The following is a 21,452-nucleotide window of genomic DNA, read 5'->3' on the forward strand; positions in this document are numbered from 1 at the left end:
ACGTAACCAGATATAACAAAAATATCTTTATATTAAGCTTAAATCAATGTTATTATTCTTAAATGCAAATCTCTAACTCTCACTCCTTTTCAGCTTTTCCATATAATATCTTTACCTTTCAGCCAAAACCAGAGTGGATCAGAGTTTAGCCTTCGTGGAAATGTCAAATAATATAATTTGTATTATTCTGTATTTGTATTATTTGTATTCTGCAGACAAATTTCCAGATCACAACTGCAAATAAGTACAAATAAATAGCAACACTTTAGTAAACGAAAGAGTACAATAAACAAATCATGTCTGGAAGTAAACAGAAGATAAACATTATATTGTTATGTTATTAAAATAACAATCATAAGCTGCATTTTGTTTATTGAATAAACGTTATTAGCGTTAAAACCACAGATAGAAGCTGACTATTCTCAGAGATATGAGCTGAACAGATTTACTGCACATTTTTTATGTTTATTATTAATGTAACATAATCAAATTATAACAACATAACAATGATAACACTCCTTAGTTTACATAATCATGGTTTTTCCACAACGACTGTGATTACAGTGAATCAAAAAGTGAACTGTAGTCTGACAGAGGACATGGTTACAATCGACATGAAGTCTCACGTTCTGACACTGGAGGAGCACTCACTACTTGATATTTTTCATGTAAAAAACAATATCATAAAAAAAAAACTAAAGCAAGAAAACCGTTCACTGAACATCTCTGTGTTACTTTTCTTTGGCAACAACAGCTTTGAAACATTTTGTGGGAGAAACACAAAATGGGTCTTTGACATTTTTTGAGGAGCACGATCCTCCGACAGTAGAAACTTTACATTTTCAGAACAAGGTCAGCATTTTGCTTTGGTTCCCTTGTCCCCTCAGTCAATCCCCAGCTGTCTACAACAGGTTGATGGTAAAGACGTCCCCTTTAATTCCTGGGCTGGAGTAAGATCTTCACAGTCGCACATTAAACATTGCAGGCTATTGTAGAAGCGGCACAGGCACTTAAAAAGACATTGACACTGACATACAATCTGGTACACTAGTCATGCAGTGATACAACTTGGCCAACATGACCCATGAGGTAATAATTAACATACTGAAGAGCAGAATGGAGCATGGTCTATGTTGATCCAGCCAGTTTTGCAGCAAAACGACCTCCGTTTTTAAATCTCGAATACCCATGCAACAGAAATAAAAGGGAACCAACTTTAGCATCAGGTCGCATATATATACAGTCTTATAGAAATATATACATCTACCAATTAGTCATCTTTTCTACAGAGTCGGTTTGTCTTTAGCTATCGAGCTTGTCCACAGCTTTTGCGGGTGAAGGCAAAGCCATCCAGTTTGCATAAACACTATCATTGGCATATCTTGTAAAGACTGGATTAGTGGCATCATGTCTGCTGAGCGGTACCGGGCTCTTCTCAGGCCAGTTCGGGTATGACATGCCTAAAAACGAGAACATATCATTTTTCTGCACTCAGTGAAAGATGAACAGCGTGCAGACAGTAAGGCTCCTCGAATCAAACTCTGCAGTGGTCCGGTCGGGCTCGAGTCCTCTTTTGACCCTCAGAGGGGAAAGGTTATGGCTTTGTGTGCGCTACGTTAACTTAAAGATCATTTGATTTATAGCTTACTGGTGTTTTTGTCACATATCAAGGCTGTAATGTTGCTTATGTGCATGTGTTTGACCTATAATTGTCTTTCTGTTGAGAAATGCAGATGCACTTGAGAGTTGGGTTCAAAAGCCTTACTGTTTTGTGTGTTCAACATTGTGTCAGTCACTTTAGATTACTGGCTATTATACATTATACAAATTTAAGAAAATCTTGAATTCAAACCACAGTGAGTGATTGATTCAGAGAGGACCTGTTTCCAATGTCACACACTGTTTCTTCCAATGTCAACGAATAACATGCTGGAATGTGATGGAATGAAAAAAATGGATCTATGTACAAATGAAATGCGGATGAAGCATGATTATGAATATGAGCCGTATAAATAAGAATGAAGGGTATATATTCAATATTTACAAATGTACTACTTTTGGTCAGCATTCCTGTACATTAGAAGCAGGTCCAGATAAAACAATAAGAGTCAAGACACAAAGATCTGTTTTCTTTACTGAGCCTCTCATTTACGATGAAATGGGAGACATGTCAGCATTAATCAGCAGAAAGGCATGCCTACATCACAGTCACACACACTTGACTATGGAAAAAAGCCAATCACAACTTGCCAAAAAAGATAGATTGTGTCATGTGTCCTGTTTCTAAAATCTAGTAAATGCGTGGGAGATTCTACCATAGAGCTTGTTTTCAATCCATGTGGAGGGGAGGGTTCGAGGGAGAGGGGCGTTATTACAGTCCACTAGGGGTGTGTCCTCTTCAGAGAGGGCGTCGTCGTACAGCAGGGCGTCGGCTGGCGTGGACGCCGCCAGGTCCAGGTAATCCTGACAAGAGCAAATGAGGGCGTGATTAGGCTGATTAAGGGAGGAGATGGGACACGGCACGCTGTGAAGGCTGAGAGTGTGCTCACGTTTGAGGTCGGACACATGCACTGGCTGCAAGGCCCTGCGGACGTTACTGCAGGAACTTACACCAAGTGACGTGTGCGCTGCCTCTCTCTGATAACAGTGAAGAACTTCCCTGCTGCATTGTGGCACATCTGCGCTCGCTTGTCCTTAAATGCTCTATATTTAGCCCGACTCTGTGATTATGCTGTGCAAGGCCACATTTGAGGATTGCTCCTCAAACACTAATTATGGTATCTAAAGCACTCGGGAAGAGTGACAGATCATCCAGTGAAGCAGGCGCAGCATGTGCCTGTGTGTATGTGACTGTACACAGCGAGCCACTACCACAATGTGACCAGCAGAAATGATATACTGCTCATTCAGAAGGAGTGGGAAGGTAAAAAGTCTAACGTCTGACTGTAAGATGCATCCCTGAATGTGCCTGTTATGCACGGAAAGCAGCTGATTAATATCCTCCCCTTTCCTCTTCCTCTCTGTGGAAGATTATAACTTATTATAATGTATTGTGTGCAGCGTCACCGTACCCGACTTTTCACCATCATCTTTTCAAGCTCCTTGCTGATGTCTGAGAAGTTCTGCCTCTTCTCTGCCTCTTGTTTCCAGCAGCGGAGCATGAGGTTGTACCTGCAGAGGGGGAAAACGTTTCACAGTGGGTGAAATTGAATCCTCCCAACTGAGTCATTTTCCACATCGACATGTCCTAAAGGCTGGGCGGTGCTAGTGCGCTTGGCCAAAAGTAAGGAGATGCTGTAGAGTAACACAGAGTGGAGCTCACATTTCTTCTGAGCAGTTCTCTGGTCTCTCCATTCTGTAGCCGGTCTTGAGGAGGTTAAAGAGGCGTTCGGGGGCGATGCCTGGGTACGGATTTCCTCCAAGTGTCACTATCTCCCACAGCAGCACACCAAAGGACCAGCTGGGAGTAAACACATGAGAATAAGAATATTTAAAGCTGGAAGATTGATACTCAATTGTCTAGAGTTATCTATTATATATGAAGCTACAGTCAGGAGTAAATAGACTAGCTGGGCAAGAAGATCCTATTACCTTAGAACAGAGCTAGGTTTAGGGTTTCCTCCTTCTATTTCCAGTCTTTTTTTATGATTAACACTATATTTCATATTTAAATAATAACTGTAACGTAAGCAATACATTATGGGGAAGATAAAATATATTTATATCCAGCACCAAACAAAAAATACATCAGAAAAAACAGATATATATATAAAAAATAAACATGAGAATCTCCGGCTCCTGTTTGTGAGACGTTTCAAGGCCTTTTAATTGTGACCAAGGAACTTGTGCCTTTTCAAACGATATCTGTCAACCTGATTATTAATCCTGAAAGAAGTTTCTCATAAGCTAATGCAACTCAAAGCTGACAGAACCATACATGTGCCTGAAGTACATCTTCCTATTTCCAACTCAAAGCTTTAGGTTAATCAACTTCATATTTATTAATGATGTTTATACTCACACATCACTTTGCGTTGTGTAAATGTGATCAAACAAGGATTCTATTGCCATCCATTTCACAGGAATACGACCCTGGAAAAACACACAAAACAACCTTGTTATTTGTCATTGAAAAGATTGTTGCATATAAACCAAAATGTACTTTACTGTCTCTTCCTCACCTTGCTCCTCTTAACATATGAGTCCTCTTCGTACACGTCCCTGGAAAGGCCAAAGTCGGAGATCTTCATCTTCCTTCCCTCAGCGACCAGGACGTTTCGTGCAGCGAGGTCCCTGTGAACAACCTGTCGCACCAAAACGCTCAATTCAGCTTAATTCATCTCTCTCGTTTCAGAGTTTGAACTTTAAATTGATATTTCAGCTTTAGTCACTTGAATGGAAACACAAATTCTTCCCTTCTAGCTGCTGTTTCAACTTCTCTGGTATTTGTATTTGACTGCTACCATAATAATACCAAAATGTATCATTTCATAAATTTACAGAGGTGAATTTCCAGCAGTGAGCACACACACTGTGCATTTTGCAACTTATTATCATTTGTCATGTACCTTCATTTCAGCCAGATACTGCATGCCTCTGGAGATCTGCCATGCAAACGAGATCAGGTCCCCCATGGTCAGAGCCCTGTCGTCCGGGTTCTCCAGGTAGCTGGAGTTTCGGTTGTTGTCCCTGCTCATGTAGCTCGGGCCAACTTTCCGACTCTCGCGCAGGAAGTTGCGGAGCGACCCGAACTTGGCATACTCCACGATCAGATACAATGGACCTATTCAGAGAAACGCAGCACTCAATACTCCATGTGCAACACACATGCACCGGGAGAGCACGGCAGGATGGAGGACTGAGGCCTTACCTTCCTGGCTGCACGCTCCGTACATCTTGATGACGTGCGGGTGGTTGACTTGCTTCAGTAAAGAGAATTCTGACAGCAGGTCACGCAGCTCACTGTGTGAGGCGTTCTCTGTTACGGAGGAAAAAGCAGGGACTGTAATGATGAAACCATTCATCCCTCCAGACACTCATTCCTCATATATCAACGCTACTTCCAGGCTTGTCTGTTCATTGCCTGGCTCGTCTTACCTTTAAGCATTTTCACAGCCACAGTGGTGTAACCTGCTTTTCCCTTCAGCCTGAACGCTGTTGCCTTGACCACTTTCCCAAACTCTCCTTCCCCTAAAGTCTTGCCCAGTACAAGGTTTTTACGAGGAAACTCCCACTTTGGATCCTCCTGTTGAAACAACACAACATTTCTCAAATGTTCCAACGGAAAAATGTAAAAAGAGGAAAGAGTCCATGTGTTGAAAGAGGCAGCTCACGGGTATTTTAAAGGTGTCAGTCTCGATGGAATCCTGAGAGCCCCGGCGTAAGTTGTTCCCAGGGAAGCTGATGGGGTAGGCCTGAGCTGGCCGACGGAATGTCATTTCCGCGGAGGCGATTGGCGGCTTGGACGAGTTCTTGTGATACCGGTGAATGAAGTATGAGGAGAGGAGGATGGAGACGACGAAGGAGAGCAGCAGAGAGGTGGCGATGATGGTTTTACACATGTCGTCGCAGATCGCGTCTGGAGGAGAGGATGTTGTGTCATTTTTTTAAGAAAAGCATGTCGTTTCAGACGACATGACACAGCACCTCTGGGAGACAATCCTTCCCTTGTCTCATGTGATTAATGACGACTCACCCACAATATCTTCCTTCTCACAGAAACATCTCTCCGCGTAGCAGTAGCATGTTCCATAACCGGCCTTGATCCCGCTTCCCAAGCCTCGTTCATGACCTCCGATCACAGTTTCCTCTTCACAGACAAACAAAATGGTTTCATTTATATTTATATTTAATAGAGATGTGTATTTGATGTTTCTCAATATGCAGGTAAAGACATGTTTCGTACTTGTACAGTCTTGGGGGCAAATCGATGAATCTTTGCTTTCCACTGCATCACAGAAGCTATCAGGGCATGTCCGCAGGTCAGGGGAGCAGGTCGAGTAATTTTCAGATATCCCTGAAATATGAAAAGGGTCAGTGGGTGAACAGATGATACCAGATGACAAACAACATGCACATGACTGACAACTCATTCTGAACCTCTGTTATACGATGTTGTTGTTTAAACAATACACGACTGTGGGGCCTTGCTCCTGCCATCATGTTGTTTCTGTTTCTCAAAATGAACACCACATTTTCCGTGCATCCTGTTGCAAGAGACAGTGGTGTAACTGAGAGGGACACACATGCTGGATCCGGGCTTTAATTTGTTCCGTTGCCACCGCTGTGGGAAACATGTTCACATTTTGTTCTCATTAAAAGACTCCAAGGTCTCATACTGATTCAGGAAATGATTCAGTGATGTTCAAATCCTGTAGGATTACAAGTAAACAACTTTTATTTGTGATGATCCTTGTGAATCAAATAAAATGTACCTTTTTCTGTGCCTTGCCTCCACTGACACCTCCCTGTTGTCGCTCCCAGGCCTCGGACAGACTCGCAGTCTCTTCGTCCTCTGTTCTCTGCACAGGACAGGAACTGCTGGCTCTCCTGACTGGCCTTGTGTACTATGTACAACAGAGCCAGGATGACACATTAGCCACACGTTTAAAATACATTTGGGAGAAAGGAACATTTCTGAAAATAATATTTCAGAGTGCCAAAGGTGGTGGTGAATTAAGGAAAAGAGCATGTTGTTGTCAAATGTAGATTCACTACGTACTACATACCTTCACTTTCTAGTATGATGTGGATCTGTGTGCTGGCCTCCTGCTGCGTGTGCTCCTCCTGGGCCACAACAGAGTACTGCAGGTCCTGGCACTCAGGCCTGCGCAAAGCCTCCGAGTCGTTCACGTAGAGCAGCCCCCACATGGCGTCTGGAGCCTGGGTGATGCTTATGGCGGCATAGCAGGACTGCAGGTCAGCAGACACGTTCCTATCTGGCACATCCAGCCGGTACGTGACGATGAAGCCATCAAATTGCTGGCAGTTTTCCACACACACTCTGCCAACCTGAGAGGGAAGGAGACAAGGGAATGAAAGTTGAACATTATTGTAAGGTAAGGAAGTAACCAGCAGGTGGCAGTCTCACTGTTTGAGAGTGAGTCAGCACATGGTCATATTGAGCTGTTTTTTTAATTGTATGAGGAATTAACACTGTCACATTTTAGTATGGAATCTTATCCCCTTTATTATCATTATTATTATTATTATTATTATTATCATTATCATTATTATTATTATTATCATTATTATTATATTACCCAATGTGAACAGAGGATTCAATAAAATTAAAAAAAAAAAGTTGCTACATGGGTTGTAATGTTGTCCAATGTGACATTTCATACCAAGTTTAACAATTCTATTAAGATGTACTCTGCAAAAAGTTAGAGTACCTCATTAACTTTTAATATTGAAAGTATTAAAAGTATTTCCCTAAGTATTTCCCTAATGTAATCTTACATCATTAACTGTGCCTACTCTATATTTAGTTGAATACATGATTTATACAGACTATCATATTAATGAAGAATGCATTGTCATATTAGCTCATCACTTAGTGTCGACCTCTCATGAGAACATTGCAGGTGTTTCTTTACTAGTGATGCTGCTGCAGGAGGCGGGTCTAATGTTGCCTGTCTGCTTTGACTGGATCAGTGGACCAGGTCCCCTCCCTTATGTATTCATTACATTTAAAAAACAGTATGATAAACCAGGTAAACATATCATACAATGCATTGTAAAACTGTAGTATAGATAGATACAGACAGTTGCCGATATATGTAGTAGAGTAAAAGTGAAAAGTACCAGAAAATAAATCTACTAAGTGGTCCAGATAGGTGAAAAATGCACATAAGTAGAGTAATGAAGTACTTTGTTGCATCACACCAACTCCATACTCCATGTACTCTGCATATCTCATCCTATGGTGATCCGATGGGAATTTGTGAAGATGTTTTAGAAAATTCCACACCATTAAAATAGAATTCTTACGGAACCTTTAGTCAATATGATGAGAAGGAATTACTACAGCCAACAATATCTCGGGTAATGCACACATCAGCATGTGACTAATGTTAATGATCGATACACTTTAAGACAGCATCAGTGGGTTATGGATGTGTGTGGGGAGCTTACCTGTGCGTAAGCTGAAGCTCTGCGTGTCAGTGTGAACATGTGTGTGATGTTCGCGAAGCGGATGTGCACTGGTAGGATGGTGATGTTGAAGTGCAGCAGCACTGTTCCCTCCAGGCCGGGGTAGGTTGTGTCATTGACCAGGTAGTCCAACTGCACACTGCGATTCTCATTCACATACAAGTTCCTCTTCAGGACCAGCTCTAAAACCAAGAGCAAAAAAAAAAAAAATATACACATATACGTGTAAAATGCATTTAAATACTACAATGTTCATAAAAACATGAATTTGAGTACTTGGGTTTACTTACGGTAGTCGTGGACGGTCTCTCGAATGTTTCCGTGAGCTGCTTTCCTTTCACTGAAGGTGCCTTTTATTTCGAATGTTTTATTTATCCATGGGTCGCTGTTGAGCAAGTTCCCGCCATACTTACTGTGGCTGTTGTCTATGTGATAGCTGGGAGTTAAATCCCTGTCAAAGACATACAAGGTTCCAAAAGAGCCACCCTAGGAAAAAAACGAGAAGGTCAGAGCTGATCAGATCAGTCTTGTATTCGTCCTCTCACTCAGTGGTGGAGCAAGGATTTTCCTTAATCAGGGGCCGCAAAGGGGCCACAGTTTACACAGAAGGGACAATTATATGTCCAACATTCATTCAGTCATTCAGTCGTTCCTTGTTAACTGTTAGCTCTATAATATCCTACATATCTTGTTCCTATTGTGTTCCTAGTGTTGCTAGTATCATGTTTATTCAAATAAATAAAAGACTACTGACAGGACAGGGGCTCCTCAGGCACCAATAAGATGTCAGCTGCCTCCAGGCCCCGCCCCTAAATGCACCCCTTCTCTCACCTTTGTCCGATTGAAGCTGATAACGATGTCCGTCGTGTCCGTCCCGTTCACAAACGGTGCATTATCATCCTCGTCCAAGACAAACACGTCCAGCGAAGTTTCCTCCTTGGTGATGACCGTGTCTGTTCGGACGGTGCAGACCATCAGGAGTCTGTAGCACTCACTCTCCTCGCGGTCCAGAGGGGCCGTCACCAACAGCTCTGTGGTGTTCTCATCCACAGCGAACGGTGCTGGGGTTTCTGAAGAGAAGAGGAAAAGCAAAAAAATGGTATGGATGTGATTCAATAGCAAACTGTGACTTTGGCTGAACAGCAGACAACGTGGCTTCAATGTCACTAATGGAAAAACAGAATTTAGCTTAAACGCTAAACGAGAATAACAGCACCCTAGGCAGAAAAAGGTCATTCAGTCAATGAGGTGACAGAGTAATGTGTTTTACAGCTAGTGCTAACAGTACCCACTAAACCACAACAGGTGAGACTGTAAAACCAATGTGTTCAATTGAGCTGTGATGCATTTTATGATTTATAAATTCCACTTCCCATCTGCAATAGGTAGAATCTGTTATTTCTTCTATCAAATATCACAAAGTCGCTCTCTGTACTGTCTCTAACCTGACTCCACGTTGTAAGAGATGGTGTAGTTGGGGCAGACGTTGAGTCTGGTGAGTCGCCGCAGTTGCCGTATGGGTCCGGGGAACCTGTTCTCCATTATACGGAGGTTGAAGGTGTCTCTGTGGGGGAAGCAGAGCTCCTTCATATCCGTGTGGGTGCACTGGGGCAACGTGGCGTTGACAAAGTCTAACTTGATCCGCGGGGAGTTCTTGTTGGTGCAGTGGGGCCTTCTGGAGAAGTTTGGAAGAACCGTGGCGTGGAGGCCCAACTTCTTCACGGACCACGAATGTTGATCTGATGAGATGCAGAGCCGAAACAAAAGCGAGAGGCATTTTAATCTCAGACAGTGCTTTTTCAGTTGTCTGCACTTTTTGCTCTCGCCATTATGCAATCACATTACAACCTGAGCACAGAGCCAAAGCATTATTAGTATGCAAAGAGCATAAACGCAAAGAAACAAATGTACTCTCATGTTGAAACACACCCGGCACTGAAACAACATTATACAGAGTGGTCTCAGGCTTTCGGACACCACTCTGCATTACCGTGACAATGCCTGTGTCCAACTCACTTGGGATGGCGAAGTCGCTCTCCTCCAGAGTTTTGTTCAAGGACAGTATTCCGGTGTTGACGTCCAGGTGGAACCAGGAGCTGTAGGCCGGCCGTCTGAGCGTGCTCCAGCACAGGTAGAAATGCGGCCGCTCAGAGTCGCTGTCCAGCATGGCGTGGACCTGCAGGATGGGCGTACCTGCCGGCTGGCCCACGTACACCGTCTCGATGTACTCATTCTGAGGGAAGTACAGGGCTGTCACTCCTGCAGGGAGAAGATATGGAGAAAACAGATGTTGGAAAGCAGGTGAGTCAACACTGTGCTGACTGAAAAACAGGGGCCTAACATCACTGTCTCATTACAGAGCAGGATACCGGCAGTTATCGGACATCTCTCCCTGGATATTTTATCGTGACAACAGTGCGCACTTGACAATGCTGCCCGGGCTGAATGGAAAAATGAGCATACATGAAATATGACAGGCTCGGTTTTTTTTCATCTCCCCCCCTTTGCGGAAATTGAAGGGTGGTTTCAAATGACACTTATGCAGCCCTTTTAATGAATTTCTCACACGGTCAATAACATGTGGTTTCCGTTTCTCCTTGCATTCACCTTGAGAAGTTTAATTACAAGGGATAACCGGATATGCAGGATAGATGAATCATTACCTGCCATAGTGGGGTGTGTATGTATGTATGTACGTGAGTGCATATGTGTTGAGGGGGTAATCCATAAAGAGCTATAGCAGGCTGTGTTTTACAGGAAAAAGGAGATGTGAGTGTTCCTCCTGTAATTATATCCCTGCCATGTTCCTCTTTGACGACAGTAGGCGACCATTTAGGGAACGCACTAATGTCATTAGCAGACAGCGCAACTAGATTTTCTATTTCTGTTGGTGCAGTTGAGGCTTCGGCTCTGGTTTCAGACATTGATTTAATTTCATGGGGCTTGGATGACAGGAGGCCGAGCTGATGGATAAAATGTGGCCGTCCTTCCTGAAGGATAGAGATGGAGATACACTCTGGGAGGCTCCTTTTTATTAAAAGTGATCTCCAGAAAACAAACAGCGGGCCACTCGTTTGTTAATCCTGCTGCGATGGCTGGAGTCACTTTCATGACTACAAACAAATTAGGGATGAGTTGCCATTTTGTAAGCAGAGCCATTTGTGCTCAGACTCATACTGAGGCCTTGTACGTGTTAAGTGTTCTACAGGCCCTCGGCTCATGTTTTGAGCACAGTGTGTATAGATCTCCAAGATACACTTTTCTCTCACACACAAGTTCTTATGGATGGATGTTTTTGCAGGTGTTGGAATAATTACTACTGGAAATAAAATACTTTTTAACAACATGCTGGAAAACATGATGATTGATTGGCAGGGCTTTAGAAATATAAACATGTGGCTGTGGCTCAGGAGATAGGGCGGGTCGCCCACTAAACAGAAGGTAGGTGGTTTGATCTCTGTCCCCCCTTTCCCTTCGCCTTAGGCAAGACACTGAACCTCAAATTACCCCTGATGGCTGTGATGGCAGTGTGTGAGTGACGTGTGATAGAAGTGCTGCACGTAGAAGCAGAGTATGTGTGTGAATGAGGGAAAGGCCAAACTGTAAAGTGTTTTGAGTGGTCGTCAAGTCTAGAAAGGTTAAAGAAATATGCTGTATTTATTCTGCAATAGCTCACTCAAGATTAATCTTTGCAACAATGGATTATGTCTTTACCCACAGAAACAGTTAGGTCAGTTAAAATTAACGATATTTGAGTTGCAATTTTACTCAAATGTGTTTATCATTCAAAGTTAACTGAGGATGAAGAGATGAAGCTGTGGAGGGCAAATTCAAATATTTAGGTCTAAGAGCAAAACAAAGAGATGAAACAAATTTCCTCTTGAGCTAAACAAAATGTTGATGTGATTTCAATGCTAAATCTAATGACTAGATTTATTACTTTGCTTGTTGCTGAATCTGGCTTTTTATATACGGTCTATGCTCTGACTCACAGCACAGAGAGGAGAGAGCGAGCGAGCATTTAATGAAAGAATGTTTATGTATAATATAATATATAACAAGTGGAAGTTTGGGGGCTCAGTTATACAGTTGAGCCTTCAAGACGTCGTCAGTCACGTATATGGTGATGGAGTTGTTATGAACGTTTTCTGGAAGCTGGTGAAAGGAGAGCTCAGGCAACAGCTGATGTCTTTTGCAGAAAATGTTAATGTAGACCATCAAGCATAAATTCCATAACAGTAGTGACGTGGCTCTAGCCTGTGAAAAAGAAAAACTGATTCTTAAAAGGTTTGCAGTTGGAAACAGCTCTGAACCAGCACTAGCACTGGTGGAAAGGGGGTATGTGAGTAATAATCGTGTTGACACACCTATAGCCAAGGCACTAAGATGACTATTTGTCCTGTGATGCACATTCAGGTTGTTTGATACTGCTTGTCTTGTTTAGACGTTACAGCATAATACAGAGCTGTGACTTCATGGGAGGCAGAACAAACGGGTTGAACATGGATGGATGGCTCTGCTATAGAAGAATAACACGATGCAGCGCCTGTTAAATGTTATATAGACATTTCAAATGTGACCCTCAGCAGCGCATGGACTCTGAACGTGCTGAAGGTCAACAATAATGATATATGACTTAAAAAATAACACAGAATGGGTGTAAGAAAATACGAGAAGTGAAACACAATACATGTCCTGTATGCTATCTCAGTCCAGGCCTTAATCCCAGCACCTACAATGGCCAATAGAGGGCGCCATTATCATACGGACACAGACTCAAACCTGACCGTGGAAAACCGTGGCTTAATATTCATTTTAATACTATACATAAATAGTCAGTTTTAATCTGATAGGATTCCAATGATCCTGGGTTAATTTGCAGTTTGAATAAGATATATAATACAAATGTCTACAGCCCTAAAGAAAAAATAAACGTACACATGATACAGTCATGAATCAAACACAGCAGCTCTACGAATAAAACGCCAGCGTGTTAACTATCGTGAGCCGCATGCATTTATGAACGCTGGCCCTGGCTCGGAGCCACGCTGGTTGGACCCCATGCAACACAATTCGTTTATATCATTCAAAATTCAATTTCTTTCCAGGACTGAAGCCAACAGAAAGCAAGCAGTTTATATCAGAACTAATTAATTGAATGGATCAAGCAGGCCTCTCTTTGCAAATGGCATCTTTTGTCAGTGAAGCCATGATGACGAATTTCCAAAGCATGACTCATTACCTTTCCCCCAAACGATGCACAAGAATGATGGAAATACACACAGTGTAATGACAACTCACCTCTTAACACCGTGCACGGATAATGATTTAAAAAAAAACACTAAAAGCCCTAGCACATATTTCATGTCAGTGCTATATCATGGGAGCGGTGAAAAAATATGCCCCTCATATTTTGAAATGTAGAGCGACATCATTGCTGTTTTTGGAGCAGCCTCGACGTGCCATAAATCAAACTGGGTAAACATTTCCATCATAAGCCGACCTTTTACAGCCTTCACACACCTATAAAACCTGCGTCATATAGTGTCATTTCTTCAAAAGACAGAGTAAGTAATTTTGCAAACAAAGCCAGTGTTTGCACAGGAGGACTCTTGTAGCAATCCATGTTTACAATAGATATCATGTACTGCTGAGCGGATGTTGAAATTGGACTCATAGGAGGCTGAAAAACAACAATCGGTCGACTCCATGTGTGCTCGCCCTGCTTGTCTTTGATAATTGCAGTTACCTTGAGTTTATTGTGGTCTGTGTCCTCTGTGTCTCATTTTTTGAACAGTGGAAGGACAAAAAGGACAAAATCTCATCCGACCGTCTGAAACCACGGCGTTCAGTCAACCACTGTGTGTCTGCGACCGGTCAGAGCCGATAGGGTGGAACGCCCTCACCGTCGTCCCAGACAAAGACAGGAACTCAATTAGCTCAATGCGTGCTTCGGCTGACAGATTTACCAGCTATGAGCTCATGTGCTAGAGTAACCCACACTCTGACTGATGTACCTCTGTGGAGGCCTCAGTGAAGCACAACACGGATCCCCCCCCCCCCCCCCATGCACCCAGACGTCCTCTCCCGAGCATCCTCATCAACAACATGGCAGATCGGGAAAAGTGACCCAGGCCCATCTGCTGTATGATTCATTCCCTCACTAAACTCGTTGGTGGACTGGAGCTCCTGCGGTGAGAGCTCAGCCCGATGCATGCCCTCTGATTCCCAAGGTCAATGTGCGCTGCATCGGTCCCTGGTAACGACCCATTGGAAAGGCTGTGTATCTGGCAGCAGACCAATCAATAACCGTACTAATCAACGGTGATGCTGATTGTTTTCCACTGATGAGACAGACAAGGAGAATGGCTGATGGCTGTGGCAATCATCTCTGCTGCATGTAATATGGGGCCAGTTGTTTTAGCTGCACGGCCGTAAGAAATATTACATCAACGGTGTGGGTTTCATTTCACGGCCAGCGACACAATTTGCTACATCAGTATCCCCATTTTCAAAGAATCTATCATCTGTTACAAAGTGGCTGCAGTGAGCAGCAGGAAGGAGCATATCAGCCGGTTATATGATGGTGATATAAATACAATAAATATTGTAATGACTCTGAAACCTATCATGATTCCTCTGCTTCCAGAGATGTAACAGTTATGGGAATGGTTCTCTTCAAGGATTCAATTAACTAAAAAGCTGCACATTGGGCTATAATTCCACTTATGAAAGCTATTATTGATCATAATGTTTTGAAATCTCTCCCTCTCCATTTCCTGTGCCAGTATATGCTTCAGCCATATCATGCTGCATCCACAACCTGGATTTAATGTAGTCCTAACTGTGACACTCTCCTTCTCAAAAACCATGAGGTGTAATGAGGAGAGAGAGTCATTTCCTGTCATGATGACACAGCCATCAAACTTTTCATCAGAGAAAGACGATATCTCATCTCAGTTTGGAGGAGGGGGAAGCCGGGCTTCAGGTTATTACTCAGTTTACCGATATGCATACCGTAACATAATAATCAATTACCCTTATAATGTAATCCAATTAGCCCTCCGAGAATACAAGAGCTGAGATCCAATGAACCATGTTCATCAGTCATAAAGAAATCTAATAGAACATCTCCTCTGGGATTAGTTACAAGTATAAATTCAGTTTAAGAATTCCTCTGGGGGGGGGGATAGTGGCATAAAAAATGGAACATGTGGTTGATCATGGAGCTCCAGACTGAGTTGGATGAAACTCAGTCATTAGGCTACTTTGATAAAACCACATCGGGACGGACAGACACAAAGAGGGAAGGAAACAACTGCCGGTAAAAATAAAGTCAAATCATTGATGTTTTCATAAAGAATTCTCTGTGACCAGTTTCATAAAGACTTCATACCACTGAATTAAAAAAATCAAGGGTTTACTGAAAATGCTCACGTTTCAAAAATATGTATGATAATTACTAGATGCTTCACAGTGTAACACGATTGAAAAATTATCCAGGGAGAACTCCTTTTGTCCAAGGAAACTGTAAAAATTGACTAAGACACGAGCGGCTCTGAGGTACAGTGCTAAAGTTGATCTCAGCATGTTAACATGCTCACATGCTTGCATGTCACAAACCAAGTAGTGGACAAATTAACATATTGACCTCATGTTGGTGGTTGATAAAAGTCAGTGAAAGTCTATCGAGTCATGAGGATTATTCAAAATTTCCTGAATTTGAGAAAAAATAACATGATCCAATTTGTTGACATATTCGTAGCAGATGCTCAAAATTGTTGTATTTGGGAGAAAATAACAAGTCCAAGAAAAACACAGAAACTACAAACTACTAAAATAAACAAAGTTTTCATAAAACACAGACAATGTTTAGACGAACATGTATATGACTCCTTCTACGATTCTAACCACATGAAAACACATGTTAATAAACACGTTATAAAAAGTAAACGCCCCATCACTCATTCACTGTCGCCTGCATCCTCCAAGCATGATTGACTGGAAGGACATCATGTGAGAAGACAACAACTGACGTTTGATCCATATTCACGTACAAGAAGCGTAAATACAGATGTAGTTTCCATTTTGAACTCTATTGATAATCTTAATTCCGAATTCTGTCAAAAATGATGGATGTTTTTGTACATTATGGGGATTTTGTCTTTTTTTGTCATTGAACAAAGGGCAAAATGCGATAATTATGAACGTCTGGCAGCACCGTTACTGAGAGACATTACCGTGGCTAAAAAAGATGGCGTATAAATGTTTACCTTATAGATATTTTATATAAAATAAAAAAGGTATTTTGTGTTATTTTAAGAAATTCTGATGAGTTGAATATAAAAGGTGTGAAGTGTCAGACTCTCCATGCAGCGGGCAGGACCATCATCATTAAATCTCTTCAATCCTGAAAATATCAGTACCCAAACTAAAAAGCGACACTGTTGAGACGAGTGGTGACTATTTGAGCAACTAGTGTCTGACGGCTTGTTCCATTGTGTGTCACCACATCAGGTTTTACAGTGGATGATGGATTACATTATGGAAACGGAGGGAGGGGCGTTTGCTTATATGGCAGACAATGGAGGCCACTGATCTTCCAGCATGAGGGGAAGTAAAGCTTTCAGAGTTTCTGGCACTGGCAGGTGGAGGAACGTGGTGGAAAAATAATTTCCAACATATTTAAGGATCAAACAGATGGACCCAGAGGGTTGGCAGGGTGTGGCGGGCGGAGGAGGGGTGAGCGGAAACTACCTCTTTGGGAAGTATCAGCGTTCATGGGAAAAGAGGATTAAACTTAACGAACATTTTTACAATTTCCTCCATAATGGTTTGGTAACATTTTTATGATTAAAAATTGTAAAGCCAACTAATGGCACCTGTAAAAACCCCGCCCTCACGCACGTTCAGCTCTGCAGCATCACCCAGGCCATGTGGATCCAAATGAGCTTCTCCTGGGTTTCGCTCATTGTTGTAAATAATGGGTCAAACATGGCGTGCACTGCTAGGCAACTGGAAAATAACTTGTCAAGACCCATGTGAAACAAGGGGACTAAAAGCCCCGAGGGCGAAATTTCAATCAATGTCTCCTTGTCCTTTCACCACCACAAATTAGATTCTGTCCATGCATGAGAGCCAAGTGTGACCCTGAACTGACGAGAGGATCAGGCAGGGAGCTTTGACAGGTAGGAGCAGCGTCCATGAAAAGCCAGCGGCAGCAGGAGGACCGGTCCGGAGCTGGAGGCTGGGACTCTCAGCAGAGCGGCAGTAAGTGAATTGGGCGGCGTCCCTTCGTCAGACGCGATATTTCATAGAACCACGAGTTCAGTTTGGTCAAAAATCCAATGGAGTGATGCATTTTAGGGAATGTTTTGCTGATGCAGGAGTTGGCAAACGGGAGGAAACAGTAATCGAAAAGTCAAAATGTAAAACATTGTGAGCTTCAAACTGCTGCATCACTGTTCTGATCCTAAACTTGGCAGCATTATGCTGATGATCCGTTGCATTTGTAGCACACAACATGTGCACTGTTATTTCCCTGTAAAATAAAGGAAGAAAAACTAAAAGGTGGATTTTTCTTTGCAGATATCTTGGCAAAATCTTTGGGGGTGGCTTAAGATTTAATGATTGGAGCACAGCTGAGGCCAGGTGGTTGTGGTTTTAAATCACATGCTGGGACGCGTGTTTTTGCCAAATCCTTAAGTGAATAACCATGAAAAAAACACAAAATAAATCCTTTCCCTCTGAGACATAAACCGAGAATCAAGTTTCTTTTTTCCATAAAACAGCTTTGACAAGTGTTTTTCTTTCTAAGATCTGAAGAAACTGTTGAAATAAAAGAAAATCCCTGCTGTTCACACAATTTAATCAAAAGGATAAACTCTCTAAACAACTTGCATCAAGATGGTGTCCAATTACACTAAAGGAGACGTAGTGACAACACGAGTGAAGAGTTGACAAGATTTATGGTGCAGCCATATAGGCAACACAAGACTGCTGAATCATATAATGTAATAAGGAGCTAAATCAAATAGCAGCATGTTTCAAATGAGATTTATTGCTCTGGTCCTTCTCAAAAGCAAAGGATACTGATGAAAATCACTGTGGTAATGCAAGGAGAAGGAGAAGCAGCTGAAAGATTCTGCGAGCGCTGCTTCCTGTGGGACGGAGGGGGGGGGGGGGTCATCTCTGAGTGAGGATCACCACTTGGTTAAGGTTTCAAAGGCCAGAGGGCAAGGCAGGGTCAAAGATACAGTAGCAAGGTCACGGCGGAAGATAAACCGATCAATACTCTTATGTGAAAACATCTGCGGCTCTTTATGTGGCAGTGATGGATTACACAGAAGTGTCTGTCAAGACGTGGTTCATTTCCATAAAGGCTTTTACCAGGTTTAGAGACAGAAGCTGCTGTTCAGTGCTTGTTCGGTGGGCCGACATCAAACTACTTAAATCATTAACAAGGTTGCATTTAAATAAATCAAACGAAGCAAAGGTCCTTTCAGCAAATCCCCTTCTCCAAAAGGCACAGCAGTCCATCTTCTTCACAAAGACATAAGTAGGACTTATAATAATAACAAGACCTAATAAGACTTCAGGGCCTTGGGTCTCCTCCTTTTCATTTTCCTTTGCACAACTTATAACATACAGAACCAGTTAAGTTGTGTTCATTCTTTGATGGAGTATACTGTTATGTTGCTGGCCATTGGTGTTTCAAATTCTTCTACTTTTCTTTCACATGTTATTGTGCTACCCAGTGGGGGCCATGTCCCTTGCTGTCTGTCCTCTTCTATGTGAGAAGACAGAAAGCAGTGTAAAACCGTAGTGAAAGTCCGTGTATGTGTAATTGGCCATTAAACGCATGGGCATGACAACAATACATTTTTGTTGCATCCAAACTGCCAACAAATACACAACCATAAGTTCTAGCTTCAGTTCAGTCTAATTAAAGTCTTGAACTGCTTTACCTCTTCTACTTAGTTCCACTCTAAAGTGCAGGGCGACGTCTCGGCCACTTTTAAAAATGCTGATTAGTCTTATGGCGAGAGCTGATTGCCAGTTTCCTTAGTTTGATGACCTCAGCAAGAAAAACTCAAGTCATCAGTAACAGTGCTGGGGGGAATCAGACCATACACTCACAACTTTTGTTTTCTACGGACAACTAATGTAACTGTTCCTTAGGTTCAATTACTTTTATACGATTAAGGACTCACATTTGAGACAAAAAAACAACATCAAATGGTGTTAAAATCAACTAGAATATGAGCAAAGTAATTTAGTGGCTTAAAATCTCCTTGAGCAGAATATGATTGTACTGTAACTGATGTCAACAAGCAGAACATCCTCCAAAAAGTGAGGCAGAATTCGCTAATGTAAGACAAACACGACACAAATCAATCTGATGTGTCGTTTTGAGGCCAGTTACCGTCCGACCTGCAATCTGAACAGTGTGTGCACTTGTATAACAGGCGATATTTTCCTAAAGAAAACAAACAGCGCAGTGTTTGCCCAGAGATAGGAGCAGCTGCCGCACACCTGCCCGTGGCTCGCTTCTTCTTCACCTCCCTGAACAAGTCCAGGTCCTTTTGTTCCAGCAAACCGGCAGGTGATGGGCTCCGGCGCTCAATGCGGGGTGTGGATTTCAGCACCCATTTAATTACCACGTCGTCCTTGACACATGAAATGGAACTGGACCAACTGTCTTCCTCTATAAATATCAGGAGAAAAGGCTGCGTTGGCTGTGAGAGAGGAGCATCACGCTGGGCCTACATCTCTCAGTCTCTTTGTGCTCCACTGTGTGTCACACTGAAAAATACTCAGAGAACATTACGCACCTAACTGTGGCACCCTCTGAATTTTCATTAATCATTTTAACAACTCTGCAGGAAACTGCTCCCTTGGGCGATTACGTTTAAGCCTGTAGTTTACTGGTATGAACCCACTTCTGCACTGACCCACTCACATGAATACCGAGCCTTTTTCTTTCCACATCTCAATTCCACTAAAAGACTGGGATGATTACTTTTAAAGTCCACATCCCTGATATTAACCTCTGCTGAGACTGAGTTCAAGTCCAACAACAAATTCAGGAATTCCACACAATGGCCTATATTTGTCCAAGCAACCCATTTGACGGACTGGCTGCACGCTCCTGAGCTATGAGAGACACTTTAAATATAGACTGCATGGGAGCACAGTGTTGGTACAGTTGGGCTGTGGGATTGTGAATGGGATTATAATATTATGATATATGGCTGTTTTCATTTGACTGTAGGTCTCAGAGTGGCATGCCACGCATAACAGCCAGCAGCACAATGCACGTATCACTTTCTGCAGCGGGAAACACAGTGCCGGCATTGTGCTGATGCCACCCAAGACACTTCTCTGGAAAAAAGGTTTCAAACTCCAGCCTTTTACACACAAGCAGGTGTATTATCAGCTGTTTGCAGTAGCTCAGACATCTCTCCTCTCTGTTTTCTATGTATGTTCCAGTCAGTTTAGCAGAGCATCATGAATCTAAAGTGCATCCCAAACCAAACATGTTTAGCGATAGTTTGTCTGACTGAGAGGAAGGCAAGAGATGAAGAAGATGCTCAAAATAAAGACTAAAGAGAGATGAAGCTGATGAATGAAGAATTTTCCTTTTTGGAAAAATAATACATTTTTACTTTGCTTTATTTGCACAAAAATCTGTTTCAAGAAATCTACTATGCATTTGCACAACATGCGGCTTGTTGGAAATTGCTCCAACTTCATCTCCTGCTCCTCCAGCCGGAGTCTCCTAATACAACTGAGGATGAGGCGTCTTACCTTCCAGCAGCAGCAGCAGCAGCAGCACAGCGATGTTTCCCCGAGAGAAACCACAACTTAGCCCCATTTTCACGAACCATAGGTAAAAGTTTCTGAGTCAAAAACTAGTTCCCTCGATAGAAAAAAAAAAAAATGCAAAGTAAAAATTCACACCGCAAAAACAAATAAAGGCGCGGTACAAGCCACAGTGTGTATCCCACAGTGTGCGCGGCTCCGGTGCAGACGGATGAAGTCAGTGTGCCATGGACGCGCTGCTGTGCGCGCCGCGGCTCCAGTGGCTGCTGCTGCTGACCAGAGGAGGAGGAGGAGGTGGAGGAGGAGGAGGAGGCAGCAGACATTTACAGGGAATTTAAGAGCATAACTTAACAGCAGGTCAGTCATCTCATTAACACTCTGCAGGGTGGAAATTATTAACTCTTATCAGTAAAAGGCGCGTTTTAAAGGCACAGGCACTGTTTTTTAAAGAGGACCTCAGCCATTGTCAATTT

The 21,452-nt window shown here is 42.6% G+C and overlaps 1 protein-coding gene across 1 annotated transcript; it reads right to left on the minus strand.

The window, feature by feature from the left end:
- Positions 1 to 431: 431 nt before the first annotated feature.
- On the minus strand, positions 432 to 21,369 carry ret (ret proto-oncogene receptor tyrosine kinase). The gene is made up of 20 exons (XM_062401299.1): positions 20,965 to 21,369; positions 10,171 to 10,413; positions 9,600 to 9,893; positions 8,986 to 9,224; positions 8,445 to 8,640; positions 8,137 to 8,336; positions 6,729 to 7,011; positions 6,435 to 6,566; positions 5,906 to 6,016; positions 5,696 to 5,809; positions 5,334 to 5,578; positions 5,098 to 5,245; positions 4,871 to 4,978; positions 4,569 to 4,783; positions 4,182 to 4,304; positions 4,022 to 4,092; positions 3,323 to 3,460; positions 3,072 to 3,171; positions 2,316 to 2,463; positions 432 to 1,460 (listed from the first exon to the last, which is right to left on the minus strand). Exons 1-20 carry the CDS (start codon positions 21,029 to 21,031, stop codon positions 1,303 to 1,305), a joined length of 3,333 nt encoding a protein of 1,110 aa, XP_062257283.1. The 5' UTR covers positions 21,032 to 21,369; the 3' UTR covers positions 432 to 1,302.
- Positions 21,370 to 21,452: the final 83 nt, after the last annotated feature.

The sequence above is a fragment of the Platichthys flesus genome, chromosome 12 (genome assembly GCF_949316205.1).
Source record: "Platichthys flesus chromosome 12, fPlaFle2.1, whole genome shotgun sequence".
Lineage (NCBI taxonomy): Eukaryota > Metazoa > Chordata > Actinopteri > Pleuronectiformes > Pleuronectidae > Platichthys > Platichthys flesus.

Coding starts and splice junctions, on each gene's coding strand:
- ret (XM_062401299.1), bottom strand. CDS start 21,031: ATGGGGCTAAGTTGTGGTTTCTCTCGGGGAAACATCGCTGTGCTGCTG. Junction 3,461..4,021: donor TACACAACGCAAAGTGATGT/GTGAGTATAAAC, acceptor GTTTACTCCCAG/CTGGTCCTTTGGTGTGCTGC. Junction 1,461..2,315: donor GATTGAAAACAAGCTCTATG/GTAGAATCTCCC, acceptor TCTCGTTTTTAG/GCATGTCATACCCGAACTGG.